General features: G+C 52.7%; 11 protein-coding genes across 11 annotated transcripts; 8 read left to right on the forward strand and 3 right to left on the reverse strand.

Moving 5' to 3' along the window:
• Positions 1 to 202: 202 nt before the first annotated feature.
• CC77DRAFT_1011131 (hypothetical protein) lies at positions 203 to 4,344 on the reverse strand (the record flags this gene model as incomplete). The annotated part of the gene is made up of 4 exons (XM_018523688.1): positions 203 to 276; positions 328 to 725; positions 775 to 1,024; positions 1,074 to 4,344. The coding sequence occupies 4 exons, from the start codon at positions 4,342 to 4,344 to the stop codon at positions 203 to 205; spliced, it is 3,993 nt and encodes a 1,330-aa protein (XP_018383321.1).
• Positions 4,345 to 5,772: 1,428 nt separating this feature from the next.
• Positions 5,773 to 7,393, forward strand: CC77DRAFT_240786 (homoserine acetyltransferase family protein). The gene has a single exon (XM_018530818.1). The coding sequence runs from the start codon at positions 6,227 to 6,229 to the stop codon at positions 7,193 to 7,195; it is 969 nt and encodes a 322-aa protein (XP_018383322.1). The 5' UTR covers positions 5,773 to 6,226; the 3' UTR covers positions 7,196 to 7,393.
• A 198-nt stretch (positions 7,394 to 7,591) lies between these two features.
• CC77DRAFT_1033219 (hypothetical protein) lies at positions 7,592 to 8,431 on the forward strand (the record flags this gene model as incomplete). Its single annotated transcript, XM_018526786.1, has 1 exon — positions 7,592 to 8,431. The coding sequence occupies one exon, from the start codon at positions 7,592 to 7,594 to the stop codon at positions 8,429 to 8,431; it is 840 nt and encodes a 279-aa protein (XP_018383323.1).
• Positions 8,432 to 8,967: 536 nt separating this feature from the next.
• On the forward strand, positions 8,968 to 9,846 carry CC77DRAFT_941674 (ubiE/COQ5 methyltransferase; the record flags this gene model as incomplete). The annotated part of the gene is made up of 2 exons (XM_018534809.1): positions 8,968 to 9,276; positions 9,340 to 9,846. The coding sequence occupies 2 exons, from the start codon at positions 8,968 to 8,970 to the stop codon at positions 9,844 to 9,846; spliced, it is 816 nt and encodes a 271-aa protein (XP_018383324.1).
• Positions 9,847 to 9,947: 101 nt separating this feature from the next.
• On the reverse strand, positions 9,948 to 10,892 carry CC77DRAFT_241216 (TPR-like protein). Its single transcript, XM_018530820.1, has 2 exons — positions 10,253 to 10,892; positions 9,948 to 10,202 (listed from the first exon to the last, which is right to left on the reverse strand). Exons 1-2 carry the CDS (start codon positions 10,811 to 10,813, stop codon positions 10,050 to 10,052), a joined length of 714 nt encoding a protein of 237 aa, XP_018383325.1. The 5' UTR covers positions 10,814 to 10,892; the 3' UTR covers positions 9,948 to 10,049.
• Positions 10,822 to 11,729, reverse strand: CC77DRAFT_241364 (hypothetical protein). The gene has a single exon (XM_018530821.1). The coding sequence runs from the start codon at positions 11,491 to 11,493 to the stop codon at positions 10,858 to 10,860; it is 636 nt and encodes a 211-aa protein (XP_018383326.1). The 5' UTR covers positions 11,494 to 11,729; the 3' UTR covers positions 10,822 to 10,857.
• A 777-nt stretch (positions 11,730 to 12,506) lies between these two features.
• CC77DRAFT_1063894 (hypothetical protein) lies at positions 12,507 to 13,350 on the forward strand (the record flags this gene model as incomplete). The annotated part of the gene is made up of 2 exons (XM_018528673.1): positions 12,507 to 13,112; positions 13,159 to 13,350. The coding sequence occupies 2 exons, from the start codon at positions 12,507 to 12,509 to the stop codon at positions 13,348 to 13,350; spliced, it is 798 nt and encodes a 265-aa protein (XP_018383327.1).
• A 1,175-nt stretch (positions 13,351 to 14,525) lies between these two features.
• Positions 14,526 to 17,071, forward strand: CC77DRAFT_1042473 (UTP-glucose-1-phosphate uridylyltransferas-like protein). The gene is made up of 3 exons (XM_018527271.1): positions 14,526 to 14,876; positions 15,282 to 15,377; positions 15,536 to 17,071. The coding sequence occupies exons 1-3, from the start codon at positions 14,772 to 14,774 to the stop codon at positions 16,901 to 16,903; spliced, it is 1,569 nt and encodes a 522-aa protein (XP_018383328.1). The 5' UTR covers positions 14,526 to 14,771; the 3' UTR covers positions 16,904 to 17,071.
• A 465-nt stretch (positions 17,072 to 17,536) lies between these two features.
• CC77DRAFT_241609 (hypothetical protein) lies at positions 17,537 to 19,712 on the forward strand. The gene is made up of 2 exons (XM_018530824.1): positions 17,537 to 17,812; positions 17,872 to 19,712. The coding sequence occupies exons 1-2, from the start codon at positions 17,639 to 17,641 to the stop codon at positions 19,462 to 19,464; spliced, it is 1,767 nt and encodes a 588-aa protein (XP_018383329.1). The 5' UTR covers positions 17,537 to 17,638; the 3' UTR covers positions 19,465 to 19,712.
• A 730-nt stretch (positions 19,713 to 20,442) lies between these two features.
• Positions 20,443 to 25,463, forward strand: CC77DRAFT_241785 (tricalbin). Its single transcript, XM_018530825.1, has 3 exons — positions 20,443 to 23,506; positions 23,630 to 23,770; positions 23,820 to 25,463. Exons 1-3 carry the CDS (start codon positions 20,611 to 20,613, stop codon positions 25,250 to 25,252), a joined length of 4,470 nt encoding a protein of 1,489 aa, XP_018383330.1. The 5' UTR covers positions 20,443 to 20,610; the 3' UTR covers positions 25,253 to 25,463.
• Positions 25,464 to 26,046: 583 nt separating this feature from the next.
• On the forward strand, positions 26,047 to 27,350 carry CC77DRAFT_1063897 (hypothetical protein; the record flags this gene model as incomplete). The annotated part of the gene is made up of 3 exons (XM_018528674.1): positions 26,047 to 26,223; positions 26,387 to 27,278; positions 27,328 to 27,350. 3 exons carry the CDS (start codon positions 26,047 to 26,049, stop codon positions 27,348 to 27,350), a joined length of 1,092 nt encoding a protein of 363 aa, XP_018383331.1.
• Positions 27,351 to 27,743: the final 393 nt, after the last annotated feature.

Genomic DNA, 27,743 nt, shown 5'->3' on the forward strand with positions numbered 1-27,743 from the left:
TGCCAATAGTGATGTCTCATGCCTTGCCACTTTGAGTTGCACCTAAACGCCCAGAAGTGAGAAAAAAGAAGCGCCTGTCTTCCAGTCCAGAATATACGGAGTATGAGAAAGAGAAAGAAGATCTCCAGTGAGCTTCTTGCTCTGTTATAACAAAGGGAATGTTGTTGTGGGGTATGTAGCCTTCAAGACTAAGAAAAGAGGATTATATCTTCCTTCGAACAGTAAACTTGCGCTCCATGGTCGCAGCAGGGAGTGCTTCGGCGAATGTATCGCGTGCTGTTGCAACATTAGTTATAGATTTCCCTCAGTGACTTTGACAAGACTTACTCTCCGCGGAATCAAACATGATAAGAATATCGTCATGCTCGCCCGGATACTCAATTTCGTCGAGACAAACAAATCGTCTTTTGGTGCCTGTCCAGCCTGTCACCCTACCCTCGGCCTTCTGGATCTTGCCCTCGCCGCGTCGTTCATCTACAGGCAGCGCGAACTTTGCGTCAACCAGCTTCAGTCCAAATTGTCCACCCTTATCCGTCTTCTGGAAAGTGTCGGTGAGGCGGAGTTGGAAGTTCATGGCATCAGCATGAGAGAAGTCTTCAAAGAAGGCGAGAAGCTGGATGATGTTGTCTTGCTCGACGATCTGCAGACGGATGCGGTTGGCGGTCCATTGCTTGTAGATGGGCACTACCATACGACGGCGGGATATGGAGAAGGAGTTTGCGAGACTAGGTAGGGTTAGTACATATCGAATCATGGCACAGAATATGAACGTACCCGTCGAATTTCACATGAAAGCCAGTAACAGCCAGCTGGAAGGTGTGAAGATCGTTGAACGAATTGAAGGTCAGTCGTCGGATCGTGGAGGCACTTGTAAGAGTTTTGAGTAGCTTCGCCAGCTCATCGGGAACATTAGGATCAGTACGGCTGGCGTCGACAGCCACGGCCATATCTTGCTGAGCCTCACGGAGGAGTGTGAGTTCGGCAGCTCCGTCAACTGGAAGGCGAACCAAGAGTTCACCGGGTCCTGCAAACTGTCAGAATCATGTCGATCAACAAACAAACTCGAAACATACCCAAGTTCATGCGGTCAGAGACGATACCAGCAGTATGCCTACACATGATTCTCAAGCTCTCACTCATGACCGTGGGTGCTGACTCAAGTCCTGCAGCTTCTGGATCCTGGTTCATAACCTTGGCTTCCACCCACTGCAGTTTCTCAAGCACACGACTACCCTGCGTAAAGCCCTCTGCCTGGTCAGCGCTCTCAATGTGAAAAGCCTTGAGAGCCACTTGGGCGAATGTAGTTTCGCCCTCGGCGACGTTCATGGAGGTAAAAGTGCCAAACAGGTTGTTGCGGTCCTTGCCATCCTGGAAAACAAGATGGGCTGTGCATGTTCTCAGCCTCTTATCGGCACCCTCTTCACGGAAGCGCAATCTCAGCGCAGGGGCTTGATCCGCTTCGGTCACGTATTCGAAGTTCATGGGCTCCTGTTTCGTGCCGAGCTCGTGGTTGATTGTGCTGACTTGCTTAGTCTGCTGCGGCGTGACGAGAACCATACGGTAGCCTCTGTGCAATTTTCGCTTGCCTGTGCCTTCACTACTGCGTTCAATCCTTTGGAAGACCATGAGCTTGCAGCCTGATACGCGCTCAGCTGGGAACGCTGATGGCTTTGCAGGGTCCCTGTAACTCGCCTCTTTCAAATACATCTTACAGGCAAAACGCTCGTCTCTCCGTTCTCGTAAATCAGACTCTGTCCTGTTTGTGTGGTTGACAATAGACCAGAGGCTGCGGAAGTCACTCTCATGTAGCGCCATAGTGAGTACAAATCCATGTCGTAGCTGGACAGTAAGTTGTGATGACTGTTGCTTCCATTGGACGTCTTTCCATGTAAGCACCGATCCTGAGCCGACTAGGAGATTGATCAGACTGTTCTGGCTGCAGATGGCCAATTTGACCTGGTATTCTTCCTTGGATCGCATGACAGAGACAACGGCATCCATAGGAACACGATCTGTCGCAGGGTTGTCGGTCGACACAGAGGCCTTTACAAACATGCGAAAGTAGCAGAAGTCAGTCTTGGTGTCGGAAAGAGGTATGTACTGTGACAGGCTAAACTGCGACTGGCTGCCGTTGGGTGCAGGAAGCCCGGAAGTCAATACACTCGCCGCATCTGCAGGGAACGTGGGATATTCCTCCCATATTTTTTGGTCTTGTCCTTGGATGAGTGCTTGGGTCGGAGGCATGCTCTGGTGCTTCTTCATCGATCCCACGAGCAGCTTCAGGTAGTGGGCAATCGCATTCTGAATGTCGAACACCTCCGCGCTCGCAGCGTCTCCAGCTTTTCTTGCAAGATCAACCTGTGCATCGGGAGAGGCGTTGCCATATCCCTGTAAGCTGGGGTGGTTCGGAAGCACTTCAGAAATGATCCACCACACCTTGGCCAAGTCGACATGCGGTTGAGCGAGTCGCTCTTGGATCGGTTCGGCAGTCTTAGGCTGACTCCTTATCAAGTTCTCCATCCCTGTGCGTCCTTTGAGAAACCACCACGTAGCGACCCGGAGCCATTGCATCGGCGTGTGGTTGTTAACGTTGCCTCCAAGCTGAGCTGTCAGCTGGAAAATACCTCTCATATGTGTGATGCGCTCGGCAAAATCCCGGTATGCAAACTCGTTTGCTGACTTCGTATCCGAGCGAGCTAGAGGGGCCGCCGGTTTGGCGCTGGCACCCGAAGCATTTCGCGACGGTAACTGGCTTGGAGGCGCTGACACTGCGAGAGTCTGGGGTAGTGGAGAGGGTTGTAGAGACTGCGGGAGCGAAGAGGGTGGTTGCTGAGGTTGTGCTGAAAAATAGGATGCACCCTGGGGAAATTGGGGCGGAGTTGGGAGGTTTGGGCTGTCGTCAAGAGCCCCGAAAATAGCATTCTCCTTATTTGAGGGCACTCGTTTTATAGTAGTATCAACGAACGGGTCTGATCGCACAGCAGGGGAAGCACGTGCTTGTGAAGGGGAAAATGCAGTGTATTGAGATGGCGGTGATTGTGCTCCTGGTCGTCCTGGAGAGGGCCCACGTGCTCTAGATCGTTGAGGGTCTTCGGTATTCAAGGTCCCGGGGGGTGATGTCCTGGATTCGGATTGTGGGGTTTCCAGTGGTGTTCTTGCTGCGGCGGGTGTGTGGTATGAGGATGGAGGTGTACCGACGATAGACTGCTGGGAGCTTGTCTCGGAGTCTCGCCTTTGACCCGAGGCTGCTCGTTGTGACGCTTCGTGCAATGTCCTGCCCTCTTCCGATCGCATCTTTCGCCGCACTTTTTCCGCGAACGAGAGTGACTCGTCATCGTCCTGCTCAGGCAATTGTCTCTCTGGCAGCTTAGGCACTGAAGGTATCGCATGCACAGGCTCGTGTCCAGCATCTCCCTCCATGGTGCTGAAGCCAGTCTGCGTGCGTTTGAGCGGTTTTGGTTGGAAATCGTCTTCTTCTTGGATCGTAGGCTCCCGTACTGACATGGTCCGCGACATGACTGGCGAGAGGTTGTCCGAATCCTGGGAGTAGACAGAGTCTTCGCTGGGTCGCCTTGCAGAGAGAGCCGCTGTAGGCTCTGGAATACCGTCAAAGCCAGTCGGTGCCCTGGAGAGCGCCTTTGGGCGCTCCCCAAGCCCCATGGAGCCCATGTAACGCGGCGGTGTTGGTGGCAGTTGGGCGTGCGTGTTGATCTGGCCCATCTGCATCTTCTGGCCGAGCGGTGGGGATAGTTCGCCGGGGTTTGTGCGCGTTCTCGTGAGGTTGGTCCTGTACTCGGTCTGCGAGGGCGTCCTGCCTATGCCATTGCTGCGCGCTCCCAGATTCGCGTCGTCTTGCGGTACCTGGGACGGCAGTTTGTCCGCTTCGGGCACGCTTGCTGCCTTCTTGTTCTTGGCAACTTCCAGCACGACGTCTTCACACTCGTCTCCGCCATGGCCTATGACTTCGGGGACTGTGCGCACAAAACTCACGGTGAGGCCCTTCTTGCGCGTGCCTGTCTTCAGACCTCCCGGGCCTGGGCTTCTTCCGGCGGCGGCGGCGCTGGCCAATATCGCCTGTGCGCCAGGCCATCGCTGGGCGCTCGCGACATCTATGCGGGGTCGGGTGAAGGCCGAGGCGGCGGCAGCAGCGGCGGCGGCGTCCTTTTGCTGCTGGGCGGCGCGGTCGGTCGAAGGCTTGAGGAAGTCGTTGATGTCGTGGTCGTCCGAGGGCGGCTTGGGCTTGGGCTGTGAGGCGGCGGCAAATTCGTTGGTCTTCTCGAAGATCTTGGTCTTCCAGCGGCTCTTGGAGAATAGTTTACTCCCGGCATCCTGAGCGTCCACCATGGTGCTGCCCGCAGACCAGATTCGGGGAGATTGATCGGGTGGGGAGGCTTCTCAGGTGCGTCGGGGACAAGGCAAGAGGGCAGTGGTGCGCCGTCAAAGTCGGGAGGCGCGTCGGGGTGATCGCGTGCCTGGCTTGTTGGCGGGCGTCGTGTTTGCCGTCTTGGGTCAATTGATTCCGGCCGTCGACGTGTTCCGAGGGGTTGTCACTTCTCTAACAGGGTCCGGCCACATGAAACTGCCTGGTGCGAAGAACCAATGCCGCCTTCAGGTATATACAGAGAAAGAAAGGTGAATGGGAGAGAAGGCCACAGAACAGCGGACCGGCCAGGGACCCAACAACGTCGTGGAACCGCCGCTGTAGTTGCGGAGTAGTTTATCAGCTAAATTGCCAGGGTCGAAGCTAATTGCGCGCCGCCCGCTTATCGTTGCAAGCCTGCAGCGGTATCCTAAGCTCCTTTTGCGCCTGGAGCCTCGGGCTTTCTCTACACGAGCAAGATTGTCGTACAGCCGTACTGCGAAATTGCACTCTTGACTAACCTTGGGTTGCGCTTGAAAACGACGGCCTCGAAATGTCTCGTGTTCGGAGCGCCAACGTCGACACACCCCACATTCAGCCCACCAGATCACGCCCGTGCGGCGGGCACTCGGTCCTACATTCACGCTTTCACTCGACAAGTCTCCCCTCTTGGCGCCAAACTACCATAGCCTGATTGCGGCTCAAATTTACCTTTGTTGCGTCTTGCATATCCAACATGTACCCCTTAGCTAGTCGTTCACCAGCAACTCACCATCAACACCGCCCGCTCCTCTCCTGCCCAACCGTCTTACTTGCGTAGATCGTGGGCCCCAGCTTGTCAAGATCGTCATGACGTGCGTGGCATGTGTTTCACTCTTCTCTCCATGTGCACACCGTCTCAACCACCCCCCTAAAGTGCAATGGCGACAACAACAGCAAACACCTAACCGCTCAACCATACCTCGCTTGTAGGGCTATTGAGTCTCTCCTAAAACGGAAGACCACAGCATGGACTATGCCCGAAACAACACAGCGGCCGCTCCAAAGCGTGGAGTTGATAAGGCGTGGCAGGGATGCCGATCCCTTAGCCTACTTCATCGCCTCGGCTGTGACACCTGGCGTACCCAGCACGTCTAAATATACTCGGAACGGACGACTTTGCCTTCCGCAAGCGCATATCAACAGCAGTACCGCAAGAGCTTGCGCATGTCCAGAGCCGACTCTTGTAGCCTCGATGAAGCCGAAGAAGAGATGGTTCTTCGCGCATTTTGCGGTATAATTGAACACCCGGTGCTTACTTTTCCCGCTAGCGGCCTTGATCGCCGCTTATTGGCCACATGTCCTTTAGCGATATGCAGTGGTGAGCCGACTGTAGGATTGAAATGAGCGCTCATCATTCCAATTACAAGCCGGTTGGTGGCGCGTCCCGAAGTAGGGACGACAACAATGAGACCTTAGCAGACTTTTGCGATATCTGACCATGCTACCATGGACAACCTTGGAAGTCTACAGGCGACGCATGCCCATGCTGCTAGGGCAGATATCGCCTTGAGAAAGACAATATCCTTCTCCATCATCACCAGTGCGATTCTACGCTTCAATGCTCCCACCACCGTATAATGTGTGAGCCGTTGTTGGCCGGTGTTTGGTTGACTACACATTTGAGTTCAACCAACACTTGATCGTCGTCTTCAAGAGCCGCAGGTGGGGCTCTACGTTACGGCAATGACGGAAGCAAGCCCCATACCATCGTCATAAGTTCATACATCGTTGCTTCTGAACACAACCCCTCCTAAAACTCCCCGCGATACTTCAGAATCCCCTCATCCCCATATTCTCAGCCGTCTCTTCCATTGCATCACTAAAATGTCGTCTCAAGCCAGCTCTGAACCCCTCCAAATTTACGAGATATCCGACTTTAAGTTCCAAAATGGCTCTACACTACCAAAACTCAAAGTGGCTTACAAGATCCTCAACCCGCACAACAGCAAGATAGCAGTTGTTCACACGTGCTTCAAGGGTCGTATTGACACAACCCTCACGCACGCCGACGCCGCTCTGAAGAACCATAAGATCATCCTCATCGCCCTTCTTGGCAATGGCGAATCTTCTAGTCCGTCAAACACGCCCAGCTTTCCCAGTACCATCGAATACATGGATTGCATCAACGCTCAGTACCCTCTCCTTACCCAAGAACTTGGTATCAAAGAAGTGGACGTCATGCTAGGATTCTCGATGGGGGGCCAGATCACTTATCATTGGATAACTGCCCATCCTGATTTCGTCAAGCACGCCGTAATCGTCTGCTCATCGGCCCAAACAAGCAGACACAACTACCAATTCCTCGAGGGGCCAAAAGCAGCACTGGAGAATGCAAAGAGCCCCGAAACGGGTCGTAGGGCATTCGCAAAAGCGTACTCGGCATGGTTAACAAGCGCCGAATGGTTCGATGAAGAATGTTACAAAGCAATGGGCTTCCAGCAACTGCGGGACTGGGACGACAACGTCACGATACAAGGCTATGAAAGCTGGAGTGGTGACGATCTCAAGGTTATGTTGGGAATGTGGCAGCGTGGGGACATGACTCGATGCACCAAAGCAGGAGACCTTGAGTCGGCACTAAAAGGTATCAAGGCAAAGGTTTTGCTGATGCCCTGTGAAACAGACCAGTATTTCCGGCCATATGTCAGCGAGAGAGAAGCCAAGAGTTTGGAAGATGTAACGGTGGAGATTATCCCGAGTATCTGGGGACATATTGGAGGTGGCGGGGCGAACCCGAAAGATGTGGACTGGATGGATCATCGCATCAAGCTGTTTTTGCGGGGTTTGGTCTGATGTTGACAGATCACGTTGAAGATGAGCATGTTTCAAGCACATTCGTCGTTACAAGGCTGTAGAAGCTTGTCAAGATGGAATGACCTATACACGTAATACCCAACGTAGTCGAAACGAGCCTTAATCAGATATGAAGGTTGTGTTAAAAGAAATAACCGTTGCGGTGCATAGGCCCAATTTTGTTACAAGGCTTAATGTCGAACGTCTGCGATGATGTTTCAGGTCGCCGCGAACCAATCGCGGAGGAGCCTCGTCGATATGTCACCGCCAAGCTCCTACAACCGCTGCCTCAACTCCACCCAGGCACCTTCTCGAAGATGCACCTGCACCGCTGTGCGCAATCTTCAGAAGACAGCTGTATAATCACATTCACCCATCAGTATCTCTGCAGCGAAAATGGTGACTTCCCCAGCAACTTCGTCGTCGGAACAAACCTCCGATACCGCAGCTCCCAGGAGCCGGCGGTCACGCGTGTCGGCTGAGCACACATTGAACAGAGTGCGCGAGAACCAGAGGAGACATCGGGCCCGACAGCGAGACCACGTCGCCTCTCTTGAGCAAAAGCTTGCAGAGACTGAGAAACTGCTTGCGGAGGCAAGGGCGGAAATCGCCGTGCTAAAAGGACAATCGGCCACCAACTCACAACAGCAAACCAACGACGATCAAATCGAAAAAGCGGCGCGAGGAGTAAGATATGAAGAGGAAGGGAGCTCTGGACTGCAAGAAATACCATGCCCAGCACCATCCAGCCAGCAAAACTCGCTAGCCCTCACCGTCCAACCAGGAGCCGACATCGACCCGCAGCTGGCCTACCCTGATGTCCCCATTCCAGACCTTTCCTTCCTTGGCGATTCATCCTTCTATCTGTCGTCGAATACCTCGCCTACAACTTCGCTCTTGGCCATTCCGTCACAGGACCTTAACATCATCTCCAGCGACAACACTACCACCGGCCCACCACCATGTTGTAGCGACCCATTACCGTTATCGAATTCGACTAATGACTTGGAGTGCTCGTCTTGCAAGACTAAACCTCCACCCGATCCATCAGAGAGCACTACGCTGTGCGCTCAGGCATTTGTTATGATTGGGCAGCAAAACTTTAGGAATCTAGATCCGGATACCATTCGACTTTGGTTGGCGCAGGGACTGAGACGAGCGCAAAGGGAAGGTGAGGGATGTAGGGTTGAAAACGGGGCGTTGATGAGGTTGTTGGATTTTATCAGCGGATTGTAGGGTTCGACGTTGGTTATGAAGATGGTTTCCTGTCGAGACTTAGACACCGGACTAGAATTTGGCATGACGTGTACGATGGGGCTCTCTTGCAGCAGTATAGACTATCGGTGCCTATCGACGCAGGAGTGTGGTTCCAGATGTAGGTCTCTTTTCATTTTGTATTTATGAAATATTGGAATGATAGCAGTGCTACCACTCGTCTCGTTTTTCTTTTGCACTAAGCGATACAATACCTCATGCCTACAATACTTTATGCCAACTCACACAATCATTGCCTGGTTGCCTAATCTAACAAAAAGATGGGCGAGACCAACGAATATGCGTAATACAACGATGTGCGGGGTAAAGCCGCTTACCCAATATTCAAATGACATATCACTCCATTTGAGTGACATACCGACTAGGTTTCTATATCAATAATTTACAACCTACCGAAGCCGTTACTGCTATCCTCAGTCTATCTACCTACCCGAGCAAGGACCAACTAAGCATATCTTCCCTTAATTCCATTCAAACTCAAGCAATCAAATCCGATCATGACCTCAGACCTAGATCCAACATACTCAACCATCCACGCACGCTACACCGCCACTGCACTATCCAAAAGCCCAAGCACTAATAATGCATCCGCCGTTGCTCGCACATTCGGCTACACACAGGCCGAACTTTCTTCCATCCCTACGGATTCAAACATCGGTCTGAGCTGTGGAAACCCACTCGCATTAGCGAATCTGAAAGAGGGTGAGACGGTCATTGATCTAGGCTGTGGAGCAGGTTTCGACGTTTTCCTTGCTGCAAAGAGGGTAGGAGAAACGGGAAAGGCTATTGGTATAGATATGAACGAGGTTCGTGTTTCCATCGTTCGAGTGACATGAGAAGAGTGACGAAGATTAACAAGTTCGACATAGCACATGCTTCAGAAAGCGCGTCTCAATGCCGATAAATCAGGTACACTCAACACCGACTTCATACAATCTCTTATTACATCCATCCCCCAGCTCGAGAGTTCCACCGCTGACGTCATGACGTCGAATTGCGTGATAAATCTCGTTCCTAAAGTCTCCAAGCATCTAGTCTTCAAGGAGATGTATCGATTGCTCAAGCCAGGTGGTCGGGTAGCCATATCAGATATTCTACTGAAGAAAGATCTGCCAGAGAATCTGAAGAACAACGTAGCGTTGCTTGTAGGGTGCGTAGCAGGAGCGAGTAAGAAGGAGGAGTACGAGGGGTGGCTGGAGGAAGCGGGGTTCAAAGAGTCAATTGTTGCGGAGGCGGGTGGCGATTTGAACATTTACAAGGGCGAGAAAGACCTCGGCGTAGAGCCACGGTCGTGCTGTGGTGGAGACGGAGGTGTGGCGGAGGACATGAGAAGAGAGCTCCAGGATGTTGATTTGAATGAATGGGCTGGTAAGTAAGTGAGGGGATCTATTCGTCCGACAGCAACTAACTGGGTCATAGCATCCTTCAAGATATACGCCGTCAAGCCATGGGACAGAGATCAAGTGTGAAGAGAGAAATCGTAAATGTTTCATTACCTATACGCTATGCAGATAGAAAAGACCCATATAAACATACAAAATGTGAATCATGCATCGTCACATTGACCACTCATGAAAGTCTATCGTCCCATCCTGATGACACCGGCGTGCACCAGCTTCTGGATCTTGGAACGAATGCTTGGGTTCTTCAGGTGCTCTTGCAGAGCCGCAGGGTCGTCCTTAGCCTGTTGAAGAATGGCCTGCATAACCGGATCTTGTAAAATGCCGACAATCTAAGATATGTTAGTACAAGGGCATAGTTTGCGAGTTGGATAAGACGTACCTCAGGATCACGCTGAATACGCTCCATGGTCTGCTGCTCAGTCTCGCCCTCGCGTGCAGAGTATTGTGCTTGCAGAGCCTTGGACTCTTGTTGTTGAATCTCCCGTGCGTTCTTGCCATCCTTGTCGTGTTCCATGGCTTCTGCGCAGACGTTGATACATTTGTTGTACTCGCGCATGGTGAAGTATGCCTGGGCTTTCCGCAGGTATGCCCGGATGAAGTCGGGGTCGCGCTTGATAGCCTCGTCACAGTCCTGTACTGCCGATGGGAACTCAAGCAGCTTGATGAAACAGGCGGCGCGGTTAGAGTATCCTCTTGGGTCGTCCGGTGCGCGCTTTATCATCTCCGAGTATGCCTCCACGGCCTCTGGCCAGTTGGACTCCTTGAATTTGGCATTACCGAGCTCGCGCGCCTTCTCAGCCTCTTCAGGGTTGATGTATGACTCCCTCTCCTTGATGACCTTGGCTTTCTCTGCAGCACGGAGCTTTGCAAGGACTTCGGGTGTGCGGTGTTCGGTTTGTGCCTTTTGGTAGTACGTGATTGCGTTGCCAAGGTCACCCATCTTCTCGTAGGCGGTACCGATGCGTGCAAAGGCCCTGCATAGTGTTAGCGCATAATTATTGCAAGACAGAATGTGACATACTTGGCAATGATCTTGAAGTCGGCCAGGATCTCGCGACCATACTCGACAGCCTCATTACAAGCCTGAATGCAGCCTTCGTAGTCGCCCTTCTCGAACTTGGCAGCTCCAAGGTTGGTCTTGTATGTGATGTCCTTGTGTGTTTCCCAGGCCTTGTTGTAGTTCTCAATAGCCTCGTCGAATTGTCGTTTCTTATAGAACTCGGTTCCCTTCTTCTTCAGCTCGTCGGCCTCGGCCTTTGCCTTCTTCGCAGCCCTGTCCTCCTCAGACTCTTCTACCGGCTCTGGCTCTGGCTCTGGCTCTGGCTCCTTCTTGGGTTGGCTGGGAGCTGGTCGTGCATCGGGCATCTCGACGTCCTCTTCGGCTTCTTTAGCGCCTGCATCGCCTGCGCCTCCAGCACCGGGTCCCTGACCGAACGACATGTCAATGCCTAGCAGGACGCTCATAACTTGGAGGAAGCGGGGATCCTGCATGAAGGCGCCAGCCATGTTGGGGTTCTTCTGTAGCTGCTGGAGCTTGCTCATGAACTCTGCATCGCCGAGGAGAGCGGCCGTCTTGGGATTCGCGGCGAGCTTTTGGATCATGTTAGGGTCGCTGAACATGCCACCGAGGCCTGCACCGCTGTCGTTCGCCTCTGCCTCGACTGCGCGCTTGACAGCATCGAGACCGGACTTTGCTTGAGCATTGCTTGGGTCGAGCTTGAGTGCCTCCTCAAAGGCCTCTGTGGCTGCCACTATCGGGAGTCAGCAACATTCTCTCATAGATGGGATCCACACGTACCCAAGTCACCTTCGCCGTGTAGCGCCGTTCCCTTGCGACCCCAGCCCTTGGCCCAGTCTGGCTTGATCTCCGTCACCTTGTTCGCATCCTCGAGCGCCTTCTGCCAGTCTTTTAACGAGGCATATGCGCCTGATCGGTTCGAGTATAGGACGTGATTTGAGGGGTCGAGCTCGATTGCCTGTGAGAACTTCTCGCTGGAGTTTGTTAGTAAACTGTCGCTAGGCAGCATTTGCGGGGGACCCTACATGGACTCGGCGAACTTCTTCTCAGCGAAGAGCTTGTTTCCCTCTGCTTTTAGTGCGTCCGCCATGTTGAAGGTATTTTCGATTTAGGGTGATTCGGGAATGTGACTGCGAATCTGCTTGGTACACCGCGCGTATGAGGGACAGGCTCTGAATTATAGTTTGATGTGTAGCTAGAATGTTCGATTGCGGAGCTCTGCTTGGGAAAGGCGTCCGTGCGGGCAGCCGTCTACAGGGCTCGTCATATACCCCACCACGAGCCTCACGCATCTCACTTTCAGCCTGGTGAGTACCATTTCAGCCCTCGTTCAGCCCCTCCTGTGCGCCCTTCTTTCACATTCTACGCGACTGCTTTGTTTAGCCTTTGGAGACAATGACGAAATCTTGCGGCCGACTGCAAGCTTTTGCCTTTTCTACGCGTTTTGTCGTCTGCATAAGCTGATGCGTGACTACGCGGGTGTTCATACTAACTTTCTCAACAAGTTCGTACCTGGAAGAATCTGAGGCCACAGTTAGTTCATTTCCAAGATACAGTCCATCTCTTCTCCAGCCTATCAATTTCTTCGTCCAAGTTCATCAGCCGAAATTCCATCATGAGCCAACTCGTTTGCCAGGCCCAGTGGAGTGCTGAGGCTGCTTCAAGTGGACATCATGACAAGATCATGGTCCAGAATCTAGAGGTTGTTGTGAATGCAGGCAAAGACGTCTGGGGGCGCCAGAAGAAGCAGCGCGCCTTGATCAGCGTCACGTTGACACTGGGGAAGCAGTTCACATCGGCTTCTTCTACGGATTCTGTCGATGATAGTACAGTTCACTATGGTACGCTCAGCAAGGCCATACAAGCACGCTTTAAAGATGACACCATGGCCTGGATGTCAACTGCCGCTCTCTCGGCTGCTGTCTCTAAAAGTGTACGCGACGTCGCAGGCTCGACAGACATATATGCGATCGAAACGAACATATGTTACATGAAAGGCAGCATGTTCGGCGAAGGCGCTGGACACATTACGTCTCGCATTGAAGGAACTGGCACCCGTTCGAACGTACTGTATCTGCGCGATGTCCGCATCCCATGCTTGATTGGTGTCAACGCCAATGAGAGGTTGCAGAAGCAGCCCGTAGTCCTCAACGTGTGGGTTGACAACATACATGACTCTCGTGTTGAAGACTACCCCCAATTGGAGGCCCTCTTGTTTGAGGTAAGCACAACAAAACATACAAGTCCACACTAACTGACCGACGTAGTTGATATCCGGGTCTACTTTCCAAACTATTGAGAGCCTACTAGCGTGGCTGGTTGAAGAACTTAGACAAAAGTTCTTCACGCAAGAAGTAGACCAGAGCGTATGGATCAAGCTGAGGATCGAAAAGCCTCATGCTGTGCCTTTTGCAGACGCACCCGCCGTCGAAGTAACACGACCAGTACGGTCGAACTAGGGCGAAGCTGTATTACTAGTGAACTGCCGTAGTGGGTCAAATCATCGCTCCAGCCATGGAAATGTCTGCAAGTTTTCCCAGACGCAAGCCACAGGAACAGCTAGAGCAACAGCTAAGGATGTCTGTTCCTGACTTGGGCTAGGGGATAGGTCCGTTAGCGCAGCCGGTACCGATTCAGTCTCCACTTCCAATAATTGTCCCTGTCTTACACCTGCGACATGTACTTGGGAACTGCCAAGCGTCTAAGCATGTTAGAAGCTCACTGCCATCTTGGTTCTCGGTATCGCGGGTATCCCTAGACAAAGTGATTGTGTGCTTGACTGATATCATTCTTGTTTGAGCGCAATGTAATTGATTGGTCATTAGTATTGATACATCACAAATCAAGCCACTACAGAGGCTTGACGAGTTTCCGATACTGAAATTTACGGTGGAGATAGGCGTTATTGAGGCTGCCGTCTGACATGGGCATCGTTGTTGTATGAATACACCGACTAGCAGTAGATCCCCCACGTGGTTCAAAGCCACATCAGACGTGTACCTGCGCCACTATTGCAGCCACGACTTTCACTTGGAGCCGCTGCTCACGCGTAGATCTTGGGAGTCCTCATTCATCCGGTTCCCCACTGTATTCGCCTCCGCGTTGCATTGCACATTTGCCACTGCGGAAAAATTGTAACATGGCTGCAAGCTGGGGAAGTCTGTTGGGGAGCACTGGGAGCAAGTCGGAATAGCGGTCTCGGGGCAACGTCAGGTTTACTGCATACCCCTGCTAGTGCCGCGGCCAGATGAGGGGCTTTTCAATTTATCGACATAGCTCTCCGAAAAGTTATTCAACAATTGTGCATCGTGAGGTTGAGCAGATAGGCGGCCGCGCAGCCATTCGATAGTCGCTCTTGACTCGGGCGGATACGGGAGGTTGGGGAGGAGCGTCGCAAGACGAGGCCTTGTAAAGGAAGGAGGGAGTGCAATTGGAAGATGTGGTGAAAGACCTAGCGGAAGACGTGGGTGAGCGAATCCCGAGGGTGTAGTCCGATACTGCAACTGGAAAATCCACTGTGAAACAAGTGTAATGGCTGCAATGATGGTGTGAAATCAAGTATCAGAATCTCGTCGTGTGCAAGAACTATTGGCGGCGTCGCCGTTGCCATGCAGAGATGCTACGCTCGAAACTGCCCTTCTGGTGCGCTCGCGGCAATAACATGCATGTATAAAAGGCAAATTCACACCGTCTCTTCACTATCCCCATCGAAACCCCAAGCCTGTTCTCGTTACCAGGCCATAGCTTGTTCTCGACTTGCCCCACGTTCAACGCCAAGCGCGACCCATTGCCTTTAAGGAGACCAGCTCCCCAACACTTGTTGTTCTCTACACCACTCTCTCCTCACGGAACAGCCTTTTCTCTCTCTCTCACTTACACAATGGCATCTCGCGCGATTCCTTCTCACTTGAAGCCCTCTGCTGCTGAGGGCGGCGAGGGTGGCTTCTCATCCCAGCGCCATCACGGCAAGTCACAGTCCCATGTGGTAAGTACCTTCTCTCTATTTCTGCGGCTTACCAGCCTGTATCTTGCTTTTTCATCCCTGATTTCTTCGATTCGTTTCGTTGCTGCAAAAGCCGATGCAGCAGTCCTCACCGCTACCAGATACCCTGGCTTGGGTATAGTGGGTACCGAAGGAAGCTGGCATTGAGCTGGCACTGATTGCTGGGGTTGCAGCACCCCGCCTAGCCATGTTTCGATACGTTTTTCCCTCGAGTAGATCAGGCGATTCGTCAAAGATGATGTTCGCTCCTATTCTGGAGGGTTGTCCCCGCGTTCTCATCGCCTGCTCCCCGCGGCTGCGATGTCGTGGTAACAACAGCACCTACACTCTCAATAGCTTCAACGTAGCTCGAATTTGTTCTCAATCGACTAACAATCAATCTTCCAGGCTTTCGAGAACACATCTACCAATGTTGCCGCCTCGCAAATGCGCAATGCGCTCAACAAGCTCGCCGACACCGTCACCGACCCCGCCGAGAAGAAGGTCAGTCACAATTCTTCTGCACCTTTCCAATCTTCGTTCGCCGCCCAAGCATCGCGATATACTTGCTCAGGCCAATGCCCACAGCCACAAGCTATCGGCGTGTTTGGGAGGGGAATTTGGGAAATACGTCATTCTGAGCGTATACTGACCCACTATAGTACTTCGAGACGGAAATGGACAACTTCTTCGCTCTGTTCCGACGATACCTCAATGACAAGGCCAAGGGTACTGCCATTGACTGGAACCGCATCGCTCCTCCCAAGGCCGAGCAGGTCGTCAGCTACGATGACTTGGCCAACACCGAGGCTGTCGAATACCTGAACAAGTTGGCGGTCGTTAAGCTTAACGGTGGTCTCGGTACCTCCATGGGTTGCGTTGGCCCCAAGTCCGTCATCGAGGTCCGTGACGGTATGTCCTTCTTGGACTTGTCAGTGCGCCAAATCGAGTACCTGAACCGCACATACGACGTCAACGTCCCATTCGTGCTGATGAACTCGTTCAACACCGACACCGACACCGCCAGCATCATCAAGAAGTACGAGGGACATAACATTGACATCCTCACCTTCAACCAGTCGAGATACCCCCGTATCCTCAAGGACTCGCTCCTGCCTGCTCCTAAGGAGAACAAGTCAGACATCGCCAACTGGTACCCCCCTGGCCACGGTGACGTTTTCGAGTCTCTCTACAACACTGGCATGATCGACAAGCTCATGGACCGCGGTATTGAGTACATTTTCCTCTCCAACGCCGACAACCTGGGTGCTGTTGTCGACCTCCGCATCCTCCAGCACATGGTTGATTCCCAGGCGGAGTACATCATGGAGTTGACCGACAAGACCAAGGCTGATGTCAAGGGTGGTACCATCATTGACTACGAGGGCTCCGTTCGTCTGCTTGAAATCGCCCAGGTTCCCAAGGAGCACGTCAACGAGTTCAAGTCGATCAAGAAGTTCAAGTACTTCAACACCAACAACATCTGGATGAACCTCGCGGCCATCAAGCGTGTTGTTGAGGCTAACGAGCTTGCCATGGAGATCATCCCCAACGGCAAGTCCATCCCTGCCGACAAGAAGGGCGAGGCCGACATCTCCGTCCTCCAGCTCGAGACAGCTGTTGGTGCTGCTATCAAGCACTTCAAGAACGCACACGGTGTCAACGTACCCCGAAAGCGTTTCTTGCCCGTCAAGACCTGCTCCGACCTCATGCTTGTCAAGTCTGATCTTTACACACTCCAGCACGGTCAGCTAGTGATCGACCCCAACCGCTTCGGACCCGCCCCCTTGATCAAGCTCGGCAGCGATTTCAAGAAGGTGTCCAGCTTCCAGTCCCGTATTCCCTCCATTCCCAAGATTGTCGAGCTTGACCATCTGACCATTACCGGTCCGGTCAACCTTGGCCGTGGCGTTACCCTCAAGGGTACCGTCATCATCGTTGCGACTGAGGGCTCCACTATCGACATCCCTCCGGGTTCCATCCTCGAGAACGTCGTCGTCCAGGGTTCGCTCAGATTGCTTGAGCACTAGAGTGGTTGAGGCGGCATTTTCTTCACGGGTTTATAGATTTTTTTTGAGGATACAGGTCTTCTTGTAGCGATTGATAACGAGAGATGACTGCATTGCAACGTGCTTGGGCAAAAGGACTCAGGCGGTAATGGGGTGTAATATTCACGCCCGGTCAATGATTCACACATCATCATAGACAAAATGCATCTTGAATACAATATATAATCCATCATCAACATTATTTGGTCATGCATTTCGCCCTTGTAGGCTGTTTGGAGCTAGTTTCATCTCGTTTAGTAGTCCGCTGTTCCCGCGCACCTAACAAGCCTGGATCATCCCAACAGCATTGGGGTGACCGATGTCTGCAGTTATACTTCCAAGAAATGGTGCCTGATTGCGGCCTCACGCCATCTCAGCCTTGCGGCCCTACCGCGGTGATGTCAGAATGTCACCAGCCACGCAGCCAACCCGCGAACAACAACCCCCACCATTTCTACCGGTTCCTGCGCAGCGCAGAGGCGCAGTCGGCCAGTCATCTGCCTGTTGCATAGCGATGATGCCTGCTGATAGCGGCGAACAGCTCTTGATATAAGCAGCCGTGGCTTCCTGACGCTGGCGCGTTGTACACGCCTGCATTCCCGCGTCGCACGCAGCGGGGTTCACGGTACCCTGACGAGCATCAGCTCCGAGCATCGAGCCGAAGAAGATATATATGCCTGACCTCGTTCAAAGCGGTTGTCCTTACACATTAACGAAATGGCTCCCGAACCGATATCACCGAAAGAGCACCAGGAAGAGCGCGCGGCCAACATAGCGCAAGCGGATGCGGCGCATCGGGAAGCATATGACTACTGGGGTTACCTTTTCAAGGAGGACAAATGCGGCACCGATTTACTAGATCGCCTGCTCAAGGGCATCGCTGAGGTCATTGTGAGTTGAGTGCAGCTTCAGAGATAACTGGGAGACGTCAAGCTGATGTGTCGCTGCAGAGCAAGAAGTTCGAGCCAGGCGACTCGCCTGATCTCACGCCGTCGCAGATCGCAGCCTGGTACCGTAGTGTTGGGGGCGATTACGACGTGCTATTCACAGATACACCGCCATCATCAGTCGCATTCATATATCGCTCACTAGGCGCATACCACAGCCTGCAGCCAGGGCCACACGACGACGGCTACTCGAGCCCTACCATACCCGCGCTCAAGAAGAACGGCTTTGTGACATGGCAGACAATACAACTCTTGCTGGGGCCAGAAGAGCATGTACCTTTTCTACAGAGGGCCGTCGAAATAGACGATATACCAGACCCAGAAACTGGCAATATCTTTCCCAAAATACTACCCAAGGAATGTTTTCCCGAAAAGCCCGACGATGCTATGGAGACGTGGTATCAGAGCGTTGCTGCTAGGCTTAAGAAAGAGGCAGACGAGGAAGCGAGTGGGGGCAGTGCTGCTGACGAGCCAAAGCCACGTACTTCGACTGATAGTGAAGGCACCTCAGCTGATGAGAAGCATGGCGCATACCGATACTTTGAAGACCCACTCTACCGGATGGGAAGACCACGGCCGACCTTCATGCGCCATGTCTCGAAGCAGTCTCCACGGCCGGGCGACGACCATGGAAGAGCCGTCACATCAAGGGTGAGGCATATGCTGAATCCTCTAAATTATGTTGGAAGTAGAAAGAAGAGCATTCCGGGCCGATACTCAGACGAAGACTACTCGGATGAAGATGCCACACCCATTGCGCCTGGTCCTCAGCCAGGAGCTCGATATCCCTCGAACAAACGCCCACATCCGCCACGACGCGAATCCTCGTTATCAACAACAGACTCGGATTCTGATCCAGACCGCCCGCCTTCCCGTCGCCGTGAACCCGTACTGCGCTCTCACCGATCTCATGAGCCGCCCGTATCGCAGCCGGGGTACTTTCCCGCCTACAGCGAGGCGCGCCGATTCTCGAACCAACATGACGCCGTCCGAATGGATGGAAGAAGCTCAAGTGCGACTTCTCCTCAACCCGTTTATCGGCCAACTACGTCGCCGCTCTTTGCGACTCAGGTTGCACAAGCTCAACGTGAAGCCGCACAGAAGTACTATGTTTCGAGACCAGCTATGCCACCACGCACCAGCTACAGACCGGTTCCAGCTCCTGGTGTGCGATGGGGTCCACAGACTGTGCACCCTGTAAGCCCACCTCGAGATGGCGAGCCACCATATGTCCGTGAGCGTGAACGGGAACGTGACCGCGATAGAGAACGTCACCATCGCGACCGGGACCCTTACGAGATGGGTAACGGCAGAAGGGGTTCGCATCGACGTCACTCAGAAGATGTTGAATATCCACGTGAGCGTACTCGTGACTCGGCCAGGACACGCAGCCACGATAGGGTCAAGGACGAGTGGGATGATCGACATGACAGGGACAGAGATAGAGACAGAAAAGCAGGGTACGATGATCGCGTAAGAGACGATAGTCGGGAGAGGGAAAGGGCCCGAGATCCCCGAGTGCATAGGTATGTGTCTGGGGTGCAGGATGGAGTGTCTGGCAGAAAGTATCCAGTCGCTAGTGGTTCTCCTTACTAAAAATGTACAGTGTTAGGGGCCAGTTTATGAGGCTACTCAAGGAATTTTGAGCCACAACAGTTCAAGATGGAACAGTTTGCATTTCGCAACCTATCGGCTATGCTGTGGGGTTTGTCAGGCTGGGTGGGTTCTCGATGGGTCTGGAAGATCTGTGGCTTGGACGGATGTGGGTCGAGCATATTCAGCTCAGCAGTCTGATGAAGCGTGGTCTTGCGAGTCTGCAACGCCTCTAGTGCACACGCGGTGTGACAGCAAGGCTAGTAATACATGAATGTGGTGTGTCAATACAGAGTGAGTGGTGTAAAGACTGGTCGCTGTTCTTGCATGTAGTCTGCATGTTTGATATTCTTTTTCCATGCAACCATGTCGCAATTCTTTCTTCTGAAGTTGCGGTAAGAAAGTGATGGAAGAAGGATTTTGCCGACGATGTGGCGGTGTAATACTGCTGCTATGTTCTCACATGTTTGCGTTTGGGTGTGCGGGACGGACCCTGGGGCTAATGGTTAGATAAATCAACGGGAACGCCGTGCGAGCCCTGCAGGTGGGTAGCGTCACGATAGATGGAGGGGGAGACAAGGTTCTGATCATCGGACAATGACTGGCTAGCGGCACGGCACAGTAGTGATACAGGGTGAAAGGTTGTCTGCAGCTGAAGGTCGGGATACGCGTAGTTCTCTATGTCATATGTGGCAGTGCAGGGCGAGCACGGGCGGATCGTCATGGCCTACAGCTGCTAGTCAAGACCTCATCCAAGCTCCCTGATTGCGTCTGAGTAGGACCGCTTGCGCGTCTGTCTCCTACGAGAACCCTGAACATAGTCATTCCTTCGGCCTTTCCTTTGTTTTTTCCTCCCGTGCCAGGAATTACTTCGGCGAGTAAGCTAGGTAGTGCCATCCACCCGAGTATAGCTGCAGTATCGCTAAAGCATAGCTGCCGCCGTTTACCAAGGAAAGCTAACCAGCCAAACAACAGGTTTCCAGAAGCCCAACACCACCACCCAGCCGCTCTCTTTCTTCTACTTCGCTCCCACGACTCCCCCAGCCTGTTTCCTATCCACCCCTCGATCGCGAGCGCCCAATTGCACGCCCAGCATCGGCAACCGCAACACAGCGTGAGCGGGTCGGACTTCCGCTCGGTATTGCCGACATGGCTACGCAATCGCGTGAATCCGAGCTGAAGCAGCAAGGCTTGCTCGACGCCGCAAAGGACCCCAATTCCTCGATTACGGCGCACCAAGCAGAGAATGCCCTGGTCGATCAGGCGCAAGCGGGCGGCAGCGCGGCCTTCCAGTTCGACCCCGATGCGAGCCCCGAGCAGAAGCGGGCACAGGCAAGAGCGCGTGTCCCCGCAAACTTCCACCACGAGCGGAACAAGAATGCGACGGCACTCGTGTCAGACGCCGACAACGACAAAAGCCCTCCAGAGTACGACCTCCCTACGCCCACAAAAGACGGTGCCATAGAAACTCCAGAGCAGGCCAAGGCAAACGGCCACGCGCCCCAACACCTCGACGACGATGCACGGTGGGATCGCGTTGGGTGGGCGCCGCGATTCGGAATGCCAGGCTCGGAGAACAAGGACGAGGAAGAGGCGTCCCTGGCCGACCACCAGACATGGCTGGAAGGCCGGATAGAGGACAAGTTCTTTGGCGACTGGTACCACAACACAGGCATCATCATCTTTGCATGCCTGAGTTCGTGGGTCGTCGGTGTGCTAGGCGGCGGACTGGGCTGGATCATGATCTTCATGGCCATTTGCGGCACCTACTACCGAACCTCGATCCGTCGCGTGCGCCGCAATGCGCGAGACGACCTCAACCGCGAGATGGCCAAGAACAAGCTGGAGACGGACACGGAGAGTCTCGAGTGGATCAACAGCTTCCTTGTCAAGTTCTGGCCCATCTACGCGCCTGTCCTCTGTGACACCATTGTGGGTACTGTAGACCAAGTGCTCTCGACGTCGACACCAGCCTTTCTCGACAGCCTGAAGATGAAGACGTTCGTCCTCGGAACAAAGCCTCCGCGCTTGGAGCACGTCAAGACGTACCCCAAGACACAGGATGACATTGTTCTCATGGACTGGAAGTTCAGCTTCACGCCCAACGACACAGCCGATCTTACCGCTAGACAGATCAAGAACAAGATCAACCCAAAGATCGTCCTGGAAATCCGCATTGGAAAGGGTCTTGTTAGCAAGGGTCTCGATGTTATCGTAGAAGACATGGCCTTTTCCGGTCTGATGCGCTTGAAGTTCAAGCTACAACTGCCTTTCCCCCACATTGAGAAGGTCGAAATGTCCTTCTTGGAGCGCCCAACCATCGACTACGTTTGCAAGCCTTTGGGTGGAGAGACGTTCGGTTTCGACATCAACTTCATTCCTGGTCTGGAGACTTTTATCATGGAGCAGATCCATGCCAATTTGGGCCCAATGATGTATGATCCCAATGTGTTCCCTATCGAGATCGCCAAGATGCTTGCAGGTAACCCTGTCGATCAAGCGATCGGAGTTCTACAAGTCCACTTCCACGGTGCACAAGGTCTCAAGAACCCTGACAAGTTCTCCGGCACCCCTGATCCATATGCCACAGTTTCTATCAACAACCGTAATGTGCTCGCACGCACCAAGACGGTGCACGAAAACGCCAGCCCTCGTTGGAATGAGACTGTCAACATCATTGTAACTTCGTTGAAAGATTCGCTTACTATCAACCTCTTTGACTACAACGACATCCGGAAGGACAAGGAGCTTGGTACCGCTACATTTGCCCTTGAGCAGCTAGAGGAAATTCCCGACCATGAGAACTTGCAGCTCGAGGTCATGTCAGGCGGTCGCGCTCGTGGTATGGTAACAGCAGACGTGCGCTTCTTCCCGGTGCTGGAAGGCACCACACTCGAAGACGGTACCAAGGAGCCTCCACCAGAGTCACGTACGGGTATTTGCAAGTTCACTGTTGAGCAGGCCAAGGACATGGACGGCAGCAAGAGCATGATTGGGCAGCTCAGCCCATACGCCGTTCTGTTGCTCAACGGCCACGAGATTCATAAATCGCGGGTCATGAAGAGGACGAATCAGCCCATCTGGCCAGATGCGACCAAAGAAATGCTCATCACCGATCGTAAGAAGGCCAAGCTCGGTCTTGTCATCAAGGACGACCGCGATCTCGCAGCTGACCCAATCCTTGGTACCTACCAGATCACTTTGGACGACATGCTGGAACTTATGGCCAAGGGTCACGAGTGGTATAACCTCGCGGGTACATCGAGTGGTCGCGTCAAAATGAAGCTTGACTGGAAGCCAGTTGCGTTGAAGGGCGCAGTGTCTTCCAGTGGTTACCTTACTCCAATCGGTGTGATGAGGTTGCACTTCCAGAGCGCGCGTGGGCTCCGTAACCTTGAAGCACTAGGCAAGTCGGATCCCTACGTACGCGTTCTACTCTCTGGTATCGAGAAGGGCCGAACTGTTGTGTTCAAGAATAACCTTGACCCTGATTGGGATGAGGTCATTTATGTGCCTGTCCATACTGTCCGCGAGAAGCTTACGCTAGAGGTCATGGACGATGAGAATCTCGGCAAGGATCGTCCACTCGGACACATCGAGCTCTTGGCTGGTGACTACATCCAGCAGGATGAGAACGGCGAGTACCTTGTTCAAGAACAGAAGCAACCCACAGCGGGACCTCTCCGATTGGCTGGACACGCTCAGCCTCATGGCATACTGAACTACACTTGCTCCTTCTACCCAACATATCCCACCTGGGACCCTGAAGAGGATGAGGAAGAAGAAGCCGAGGAGGCTACAGCAAACGGCAACGGCACCACCCGACCCATCTCTGTTGGATCCAAGCTCAGCCATCAACGTGTTGTATCCGGTTCTTCTACTTTGAGCAGGTCGGAGACTGCCGGTACCATCTCATCGCTCAAATCTACTGAGAAGGACATGGCTAAGGAGCTAGCGAAGAACGAGCTACAACAAGAAGAGTCGATCCCAGAGAAGCCAAAAATCGAGAAATTGAGGCTTACTGCGGACGACTTGCAGCAGTACGGTAGGTTGCATGTCACTTTTGAGGATACAGAGGAGTTTAGTTTGTTGAGTTGGTCACCCCGACTTACAACCTGTTCCCGTATCCTTATTCCTACCTTTGTGAGCATTAGCTAACGTGATGTAGAGTCCGGTCTGCTTGTCTTCAAGCTTATCGATGGCGAATTCGCAAGAACAGGTGGTCATGTCGATGTCATTATGGATGACATGGCCTACGCCAGCTATTCCAGCGCAAAGATCCGGAGCAACAAGATGACATTCAACGATGGTAGGTTCTGTCCGGATTCGAATCAACAGCTAAGCTAATCGCGATGCAGTTGGTGACACAATGATCCGTGAGCTCGATTTCTCCAAGATCACCCTCCGAATCATCGAACACGTCGACAATGATGGCGAGGACCATGAAGACCATGTCATTGCTAAGCTGACAGGAAACACTGTCGATACGCTGCGGAGATCTCTGAACACACCCACCCAATTCACACTCAAGGACAAAAACGGACGTGATAACAAGATCACCGTCATGCTCAAGTACATTCCCGTAAAGATGCGTCTTGATCCCAGCGAATCATTCAACAACCAAGGTACATTGCGAGTAGATGTGCTTGATGCGGCAGATCTTCCAGCTGCGGACCGTAACGGCTTCTCGGATCCTTACTGCAAGTTCATGCTCAACGATAAGGAGGTGTACAAGACCAAGACACAAAAGAAGACTCTCCACCCAGCATGGAACGAGTACTTTGAGGTACCTGTACGAAGTCGAACAGCGGCTGACTTTGTCGTCAATGTCTACGATTGGGACTTTGGCGACAAGGCAGACTTCCTTGGCAAGTCATCCATCAACTTGGAGATTCTGGAGCCTTTCCAGCAGCAAGAGGTCACGCTTGCTCTTGATGGCAAGTCAGGCGCCATCCGACTTCGAATGTTGTTCAAGCCAGATTACGTCGTACGATCCCGTCAAGGCTCGAGCACATTCTCTGGCACCTTTGCTGTTCCAGGCAAGGTCATCGGTGCGCCCGTCAAGGGCGTTGGTAAGGGCGCCGCATTTGTTGGTGGTAACGTGGTCCGCGCAGGCACTTTCCTTGGCCGTGGTTTCAAGCGTAGAAAGTCGCGCGGCGAAGCCCCTGAAGAGGAGCTTGAACGACCAAGCACTGCAGAACGACCCTCCGCAGATACGCCCATGATCTCTGTCGAAGGCGAGCCGAATACACCTACTAAGGATAGTGCGAACCACAACAGACACCGCAGCTGGGGCGCTCAGAGTTTCCACAGCCGGTTTGGCGATGGCGGCTCTGGAGGTGCCGAGCAAGGCACAGCCAACATCACCGTTCTCAGCGCTGATGGCTTCCCTGCTAACACCAACCTACGTGTACACATCCAGCTCGGCAAGAAGGAAATTCACAAAACCGATCACATTAAGGCACCCCAAGGTTCTGTATCCTTTGATCCCAGCGAAGAGAGCTTCAAAGCATCTTGTACCGCCGATGCCTTCTTCAGGCTCGTTGTCAAAGACCATAGCAGGTTCGGTGGCGACAAAGAACTCGGTGAAGCTCAATTTACCATCTCAGACCAGGGTGGTGGTGCCGAGCAGAACATTGGTGTAGGCAAAGGCATGGTATCTATACGCAGCAGCTTCCAGCCTATTGATGCAGGCAGCCAGCAGGATAGTGTCAGTCCACGGCCGAAGACGTCGGAGAGAAGGGGATTGCTAAGGAGGGATCGAAGTACTACGCCAAACCCCCCTGCTTAGAAAGCTTTAAATCCTTTACACCGGCTACGAAAAAATGGGAGCAAGGTTAGTTTTGCCGCAAGTGGAATGATGGGTCGCCAGCAGCAGGAGGCCTCTCTCAATGAGGAGAGAACTGGCGCGTTGAGGGATTGGATTGAGGATGTCGAGAGGGGTAGACGGTCTTTTGCACTCTGAGGTTTGGAATGGGTCTGGCAAAGGAAAAGAGCTGCATCGGCTAGTGGGGTTTCTTTGCGTCCACTTTCTCTCTATTGTCCTACGTCCGACATAGTCGACTTTCTTCATTCCTCTTCTTTCTGACTGTAATTCAATACCAATATTATCTCATTGCCTACGATTCATGATGCACGCTCTTTTCTACATTCACTTTGCAAATCTCAGTCAACGAAGCGGCTAATTAACACATACGACAGGAGAAGGTCTATTATGTTCTACGAATATTACGGAAAGTGAAGCGCCCTTCAGAACCTCGATTACTACTGTTCAATACGATGGCCATAGTCAGCAGCGGTAACTACAGTACACAATTTTGTTTGCTCAAGGTGAACGTGACATTCGTTCGAAGCTATTGCGTGCTTGTCTAGCAGGCTGACATTGTGCAAATGACCAGGCAATGACGTGGAAACAGCAAGTGAATGAGCGATTGAGCAAGATAAAAAGGTAAAGATTGCTCATGAACTCCAGACCCTTATATTGTCTGTGTATAAAATCTTCTTCAAATGTGTATAGATATTTTCTCCAACAACTTCCGCTTCTGATCCTTCCTCAACGACGTCTTCGAACAATCACTTACTATCATGGCGGACTCTAACAACCCAGCCCCCGAACCTTCTTCGATCATAGCACCCCTCAATATGGAATGGGCTCGAGATGAGCTGGTTCCCTTCCTGCAGTCGGTATTCGCGCAACCAGGCAAATCCGCGGATGATTGGATGAAGAGTATCCTTCATGCGAGGCGCAATATACATCTAATAGTAAGTGAACTGAACGTTACCCTTTGAAGGATAGCTGCACCAGGAAAACACCAAATATTTTCTCCTGACTTGGCAACAAGAAAGTAACATGTGGAACGCTTCTGAGATGTTCAAAAGGCACATCACTATCTCCTGCTCCTAGGCACTGACACATACAACACAGCCCTTTTACGAAGACTTTCCGTTGACGATCGAACGTCTTCGCCTGACTCTCCTCAGCTCGGAAACCCTTACGCCGAAGGAGCTGTCGAAATTCACGAAGGTCACTGAGCTAGGTAGCCAGATGTGCATTCGTATATTCGTACGCCATGCATCTACACAAGGGCCATACCTGCTCTTCTCGCTCGGTCGAGATCCAAATCCAGATCTCCGACGAGGAAATCAGGCTAGGGGCAGCCGCCCTGCTCGGACACAACCGCCGCAGCTCATGGATGAAAACAGGGCGCTGCAGAAACAGATGAGCGCTCTCAACCTCGAAACTGAAGGTCATCACGGAGGCAGATATGTTCAGACAATTCGGCCACGGCAGCTTCGTGGAGGATACGAAGGACATCCAGATAACGGCCATCACTTTAATCGAGGAGCGCGTGTGTCTCAGGCGGTGCAACAGCCGTCCCCGCAATACCCACCAGCTCCATTTGGTGGATACAATCAGCCCTACGACGATCCTTCGATGGCGCGTACTCCATACGCGCCTACTCCATCAATGGTTGGGTACGGTATGCAGCATTATGGCAACCCTCCACCGCAATCGTACAGTGAATGGAATGTCAATCAAAGCTACCACAACGCGCAACAGGCCAACTCTGCTCAACCACGAGCCAGTAGCGCTTACCCAATGTCGCCACCACAAGTAATGCTTGTTCCGCAGCAATTCCGCGTGCCCAGTCGTCAAGGACAACAATTCCAACACCATCGTGCTGCTTCAGCGGGTCAACAAGGTCAAGTATTGGCACAGAATGAAGACCATTCGGTACCTCCTCTGGGACAAGCTTCATCTTCAAGAAGAGCTAGCAGTTCCGTGCTCCGTCCTGAAGCGAGACCATTCACTCCAGGTAAAGCTATCTAGTAAAACCATTTGAAGGTATTGCTAACCTTTATTAGGATCTAGAACTACGGATGATTAAACGTCGATTTCAATTAGCAAGAGAATTCGGAGGGGCCGAAATGTGTAAAGATAAGGGCAAAAGTTTTGAAAAGATATGCTGCATGGCTTGCGATCCGCCTCAGTGGAGATGCAACCTTCATCCTTCCGGAAAACAGATAGCCATAGATGTGCAATTGAAAGCCGCTGGTTGGTGCGGTGTTGGCTCCGCCAACTTTTCCTCCAGATTTCCGCTTGAGGACCGTGCTCGTTAGCGTGAGGTTTGCCCGACCACCAATATTACCCACCGCTTCATCATCACTTGAGCACTTTTGCAACGCCATCCCAACCACGCCCCTTCAGCCATCGTCTCGCGCGTGATCAATTTCAGAAGGAGGTAACAATAATGAAACGCTTATACTGATAACCCTACATC

Source organism: Alternaria alternata (genome assembly GCF_001642055.1).
Source record: "Alternaria alternata strain SRC1lrK2f unplaced genomic scaffold CC77scaffold_17, whole genome shotgun sequence".
Classification (NCBI taxonomy): domain Eukaryota; kingdom Fungi; phylum Ascomycota; class Dothideomycetes; order Pleosporales; family Pleosporaceae; genus Alternaria; species Alternaria alternata.